Source organism: Sparus aurata, chromosome 3 (assembly GCF_900880675.1).
Source record: "Sparus aurata chromosome 3, fSpaAur1.1, whole genome shotgun sequence".
NCBI classification, from domain to species: domain Eukaryota; kingdom Metazoa; phylum Chordata; class Actinopteri; order Spariformes; family Sparidae; genus Sparus; species Sparus aurata.
The window spans coordinates 11,196,221-11,202,220 of record NC_044189.1 but is presented as its reverse complement, the minus strand read 5'-3'; the positions used below and the strand labels follow the sequence as shown (position 1 = coordinate 11,202,220).

Here is a 6,000-nt window from a genome sequence, read left to right as displayed (position 1 = left end):
TGAAGCTAGAAAGGTGGCAGGGTCCGCCACATATGAACAAAGTATAACTGTATGAACTTTGTGTTGCCCTTTAAGGTCAGTTTGTTTATTCAGTCATGAAAACAAAGATATTGTTTATTTAGCTAACTAATGATATAGGTATTAACTTCTTCTGAGGAGTTGTTCTCTCAGTGTAACCGGAGTACTGCACGCTTCTTCACCGCCTGAGAAGATGACCACACCAAGGCAAGGAGCTCACCATGTATTCACTTTTATTGCTTTTGCACCAATCGGCAATGACAGAACAGTCATCATTCAAGCTAACAACAGGACGCTCTGTGCTTCACTGTTGTTATGTGTCTGTACATCAGAACAAATGCATTCTTGTTCAGTGACGTTGGAGTGATGAAGGGTAACACATCCACCTTGATGACAGTTTACCTGCTACTATAAGCTAATGTGTATATATATATATATATATATATATATATATATAAACTATACATACATATATATTGAAACTGATTCATGTGAAAATAGGGTCTTTTTCATCAAAATAAACATTGTTATGACATTATTTGTACTTTGTTGTTTAATGTTCAGTCCACTAATGATTCAGCACTGATCAGACAACTCATTTTATATCAAATATATGTGAAGGGAAGAGAAATATTTGTGACTGAATTCAAACTTTTCTAAAATATAAGATTGGCAGAACTGCTTAATTAGCCGTTTATGTCGATGATACCACAATTTGACATTCACTGAAACCCCCCCCCCCCCCAAAAAAACAGTACCTTAATATAGTTTACAGCTTTTTATGTTGTGAGCAAATACTAGAGCTGTGACAGTAGAACACACACATAGAAACAGTATTCAGAGTACATCTGCAAAAGGAGGATAAACTTAGTTACATCGTTTTGACTGTCACACGGACGTGGACTAACACTACGACATACAAAAGCCTCTGCAAATGAGCCGTGTACTGGTTCACTCTCGTAAAATGAATGATCCGTCTTTGGCATTTGTGCGCCACTGTACACCTGTTCTGAACACTTCAATTATCAGTACATGACTTGCAACACAAAGCGCTCCGACAAGGCACGTAAACTATTGTCCGTATATTTCACTGTAGCTACACACAGACAGCTGATGAAACCGACACATTGTTCTTTGCCCGGGTTCACGAGTCCATACATGACACAGTATGGGATACTTATTGCTAAAACACGACTGCACTTAGCAAAATAAGAACAACTTCATAGAATAGAATAGTTTTTTTTTTTTTTTTACATTTACTGTAGAAATATTTGCATAAAATGATTTGCAACAAATTATCTTTACACAACACACACACGCACACACACACACACGCTATTACCAACAATAATACAGACAGTATAAAAACCAGGTGCAACTAACCGGGGTCACAAATAGTCTGTTTTTTGTTTTGTTTTGCACCTTGTTATATTTTATGATTTACAGCATTTATTAAAAATAGTTGTGATACCAGCGATGAAACGGAATACAGTGGACAGTTAATTATCACCACCTTGTGACAAAAGTGACCGCAGCCAGAAATCAGTCAAGATTCCTGAGTTGTTTAACTGACATTTGAACAACAGCTCTATAGGTACGGTGGGAGGAGTTTTATGAACACACTGTCATCCATTTTAGATAAGAAACTATACTGACAAAGTGCTTACTGTACAGTACAGACTTCATATGGCCTCTGAAGTAGGACTTCTATGTTACAAATGAAAAGAACACAGTATACATACATACACAATATTTCTATAACATCACATACAGTATGAACAGTGAGGTTTATAATGAAAACAACTGATAGACTAATGAGCAGCAATATTAATACTGAGTGTCGCCCTGCAGACAGCAGAGATGATTCATGAGTGAGTTCTACAAACACGTTTGCAGTTGTACTGTTGTGTTGTAGTGTCTGTATGTACCTCTGTTTTGGTTTGTGCCAGACTCCTTATGAAATATGATCAATCTGACACTGACAGTACCTGAATGGCTTTAATCGAATGGGTATTTTGAAGCTGGTATTGGTGAATCTTGAAATACATGGAAACAAACAGTGCAGGACAGCTCATGATGTATGAGTGTCAAAGAACCCCAAAATGTACAGTACTGGAAACAGTTTAAATAAGGAGTAAAACTGAAATCAAAATATACAGTGGGTTAAAAGCTAAATTTAATTCACACAGTCCAAGATCCCCACCAGTGAGGCCCGTTCCTTTGGCATCTGTGGTTTTAATGGATGACAAATTGCTATTATGAGAGAGTTCCTAAACAGTGAGTGTCGGTGGGCAGTTACAGCAGATTTTCTTCATTCCTCCCTCGGAGAATGCGTGCTCTACAGTACGTAGTGATGGCAGCGGTTTGTACATGTGCTTCACACTTCCAGACTCGAGTGGAGTAGGACTCACAGCCCTGGGGGAGCTCGCCTGCTGCCCTGAGGAAGGGAACTCCGCAGGCAGGTTGTGCTGCTCCAGTTCTCTGCCCCCTTTGCCACGAAGATGGTGCCCGTCGGCGGGCCGAAGTGTTGCGCAGGAGGAGGTATCAGGAGGGTAAGGAGGGCCTCCCTTTATCACAGGAAGGTCTCGACAGTGGAACCTCCTCCTGGTGTATCTGGGCTGACGTCGACTCTAACGCAGGCCACCTTCTCCTGGCTGTTTTACAGGAAAAAAGAAGATAAGAGTGAAAGTGAGCAAGTGCAAATTTATGGGGGTGCTAAGGGTGAAGAGCAATGGCAAATGTGAGATCTTGTCAGAAAGAGAAGATTTTACCACCTACAGTGCGCCTTGTTAATGATGGGGCTTCTGTAAGGACTGTGCTAAAATATCCTGCTCTTAATTGCTTTTTTAATTCAAATTTGACAGTGAAATTTGTCAGCATATACATTTATTAAGCTTTTAATTAATTTTGCTTCTTAGAGGAGACATATTCTGCTTGTTTATTTTTGTCCTTTCCTTCTGTGTTTTATGTAGGTTCTAGTACATGTAAAAGATTTGAAAGTTAAAAAAGGCTCCTGAAACGCCTCGTCAGTAAGCCAGATCTTAATTTCCACAACATCTTGACATCACACTATGTCAGCATGTCACACATTCGCATAATTAATGCCTAGCTGCTAGACTGGCACAGAAGAATAGATTTAGCACAGCTGCTGTGTTGCTGTTGAACCTGAAAATGAGCACAATATGTCTTCTTTAAGTCAGAGCCTTAGGTGTTAAAGAAATAATTCAGTTTATAACACTCACACTCACAATTGTATTTTCTATTGACTTCTACTTAACAGTGCTTAATTAATTAGCATTTTAAAATCTTGCTTTTTATATACTACACTATCTCCTACCTTCCAGGCAGCAATACGCCTCAGTTTATTTCGCTACAGTTCAAAAATAATTTTGCTTAAATTCATTAACTTCATTTCCAAGTCATCTTTTATCGTTAACATTACATCAAAATGTTAAAGTAATGCAATTGGGAGTAGGAGCTCTGGGAAACTCCAGTAGATGGCATAGCTACCTTCCACTACGCTTCACAGGTTGGGCAAATGACTCTGCATTCGAGTTCACGGCTTTCCATGCTGCGGTTTTGGCCATTTCATCAGAGATATTTACAACCAACGGGTCAGAATCAGAACTACATGCCAAAATGCGCACACACACACACACGCGCGCACACACACACACACACACACACACACAAACATGAAACACAAAGAGAAGACAGGCATGTGGACATCAAATCAGTGGAGAGGGTCAGTGCAGGACAGTTCAAACGAGCAGACACAAACATGCAAATAAATAAGAGATTAAAACAAATCCACAGCACAAAATGGCTGACCAGACGGCCACATATACTTTGTTTCATGTTAACACATATTAAGAGATGTGGGCCTTTTGCATGAGAAGCAAAAGGTGTCATGAGTTGATTGTGCAGACAAAATTAGTTGGACATGGATACGATTATATCAACTAAAGTTTTTTTTTTTTTTTTTATCACAGACCATTTACACAACACACAAAGCAGTGTGCTTTAAAGCCAGTGTTTCAGTTTTTTTTTTTGAAAGCTGACAGTTTTGGCCATGCGTTGACTGTCTGAGGATCAGTGAGAAGGGTTAGAAGAACACAGCCACGTGGGTCAGATGTTTTGCATCAGACACACTGCCCTGCTACCTCGTTTTCCATTGGGAGGCTTTCAGTCACTAGTCCTATTCTGTATGATCTGTTCAAGATGGACATAATAACACACAGCTGACCACCAGTGGCAGAATATTACCATCCCAAGTTGTACATGACAACGTAATGCATCAGGCGATAAAAATCATTAAAGTTTGTTATTTACTATAAACTACATCTAAATTGTTTCTTAAAGTTTCTGGACTAGTTTCTTGGATCATATCCGCCAGAAAGGCATTGACTGGATGCAAAGTCTTTTGGTAGCTGTATAAATTATGTAGTCCATAAAGAATTTTAAGTCCTTAAGTGCTTCCTCATAAGAACCAGACCATAAGGTGAAAAAATACTATCATAAAAGATAAGATTTTTATTATGATACACAACTGTACAATTATCGATTGAAGAAATGGGCATCAAAGTGTGCTTTGTGTGGTGCACCACTCACCTCCCTGAGAGCGTTTTCACTGGGATGGTGAGCAGGTTTGAGCTTTCCAAGCTGACCTTGAGCCCCAGCTCCTCTACCTGCTGCAGTCTGGACTCTGCTTCCTGAATGAAAACAGTGTTGAAAGCCTAAATTACAAATCCGTCATGACTGCAGTGAGACACACCACACTGGAAAAACACTGTTATGTTACAACGGTTATTTTCACATGTTCCTATTCATATCATTTTTGATAGCTGGCTCTTTAGGCTGGGTTTTATGAGAACTCGTTTTATGTTCACACAGCCTAAAAATGATTGCTATGAGACTCTTTTGGTTATTTGTTTATTTTCGGTTCAGTTATATTTCCTTTTAATTGTGACCTGAAAACAAAATTTCCGGAGTCCGCACTGGATTTAAGCCAGCAATATAGTTTAGTTCCCAGCCCTGAGTGAAGCAATTCAGTTTAGCTCACAGTCATTAATGCTGATGGCAGCTGTTTCCCACTTCTCCAGATACGTTCTTCTTACGCTTTCCATGGATTTTTTCAACTTTTATCTGCTCATCCATAATTTAAGCAAACACCTCAACTCTAACCCAAACATTGGAGAAGTTTCATCATAGTCAGACTACAAAAAAAAAGGAAAAACATTTTTACCAGTTTTTCACGCGCTTTCTTTTTCTTGTCATCCTCTTTCTTCTTTTTGCTTTCTGGCATCAAGTCATCCAACCAACTCAGTTCTCTCTTGGTGAAGAAAAAGTCTAGAAGCTTACGGATAAACACTAGCGCCAGAACCTGGGGACACACATATGAGGAATCAATTAATCGCTGATTTAATGTCAAAAAATTTAATTGAGATATAGCAAAGACAAAACATTAAATATTTTCATCTGATGAAGATGAACATAATTATGTAACACGGTGATATTAGGGATTTCTTTTAATCCTATTACAGCTGAAATACACTCTTCTGTGGTGTGACAGATAACTTGAATGGGTGAGGCTGAATCTGTATCTTTAGCATACAGTGTAAATGCAAAGAGACTAAATGTGTGACAGTCTTTGGGGTTTGAGGTCATTACCATCATGGGAAACACAACAGCTGCTGCAGAGGCCTTGATGACCCAGAGCAGCACCAGACAGGTGAGTTGCACCAGAGTGAAGCTGTGGACCTTCCACAGCGGCACATAGCGCAAATAGATCAGATCAGGCTGGTGCTTGGCAGGCATGCCAAACAGCTTGATTCTGTCAAAGAACTGCAAAGAAAATGAGAGTAAAGAGGGTTAGTGAGTGAGAGAGATAAGTATTGCAAATAAAAATGGCTGGATAGATGAGGAGGAAGGGTAAAAGGGGAAAATTCAATACATTATTCAGAGGAGGGAACACATTTAACA

The 6,000-nt window shown here is 39.3% G+C and overlaps 1 protein-coding gene across 9 annotated transcripts in view; it reads right to left on the bottom strand.

The window, feature by feature from the left end:
- Positions 1–234: 234 nt before the first annotated feature.
- Positions 235–6,000, bottom strand: part of LOC115578684 (sodium bicarbonate cotransporter 3-like) — a 48,676-nt gene continuing 42,910 nt past the window's right edge. For 7 of the 9 annotated variants that reach the window (XM_030411763.1, XM_030411765.1, XM_030411766.1 and 4 more), the window contains 5 exons: positions 5,689–5,862; positions 5,264–5,401; positions 4,630–4,730; positions 3,529–3,645; positions 235–2,672 (listed from right to left, as the gene is read on the bottom strand). In XM_030411763.1, the coding sequence (XP_030267623.1) occupies positions 2,591–2,672; positions 3,529–3,645; positions 4,630–4,730; positions 5,264–5,401; positions 5,689–5,862 (612 nt within the window). In that variant the 3' untranslated portion in view covers positions 235–2,590. Of the gene's footprint in view, positions 2,673–3,528; positions 3,646–4,181; positions 4,231–4,629; positions 4,731–5,263; positions 5,402–5,688; positions 5,863–6,000 lie in introns of all 9 variants that reach the window. The other 2 variants (XM_030411769.1, XM_030411767.1) reach the window with 2 other exon arrangements.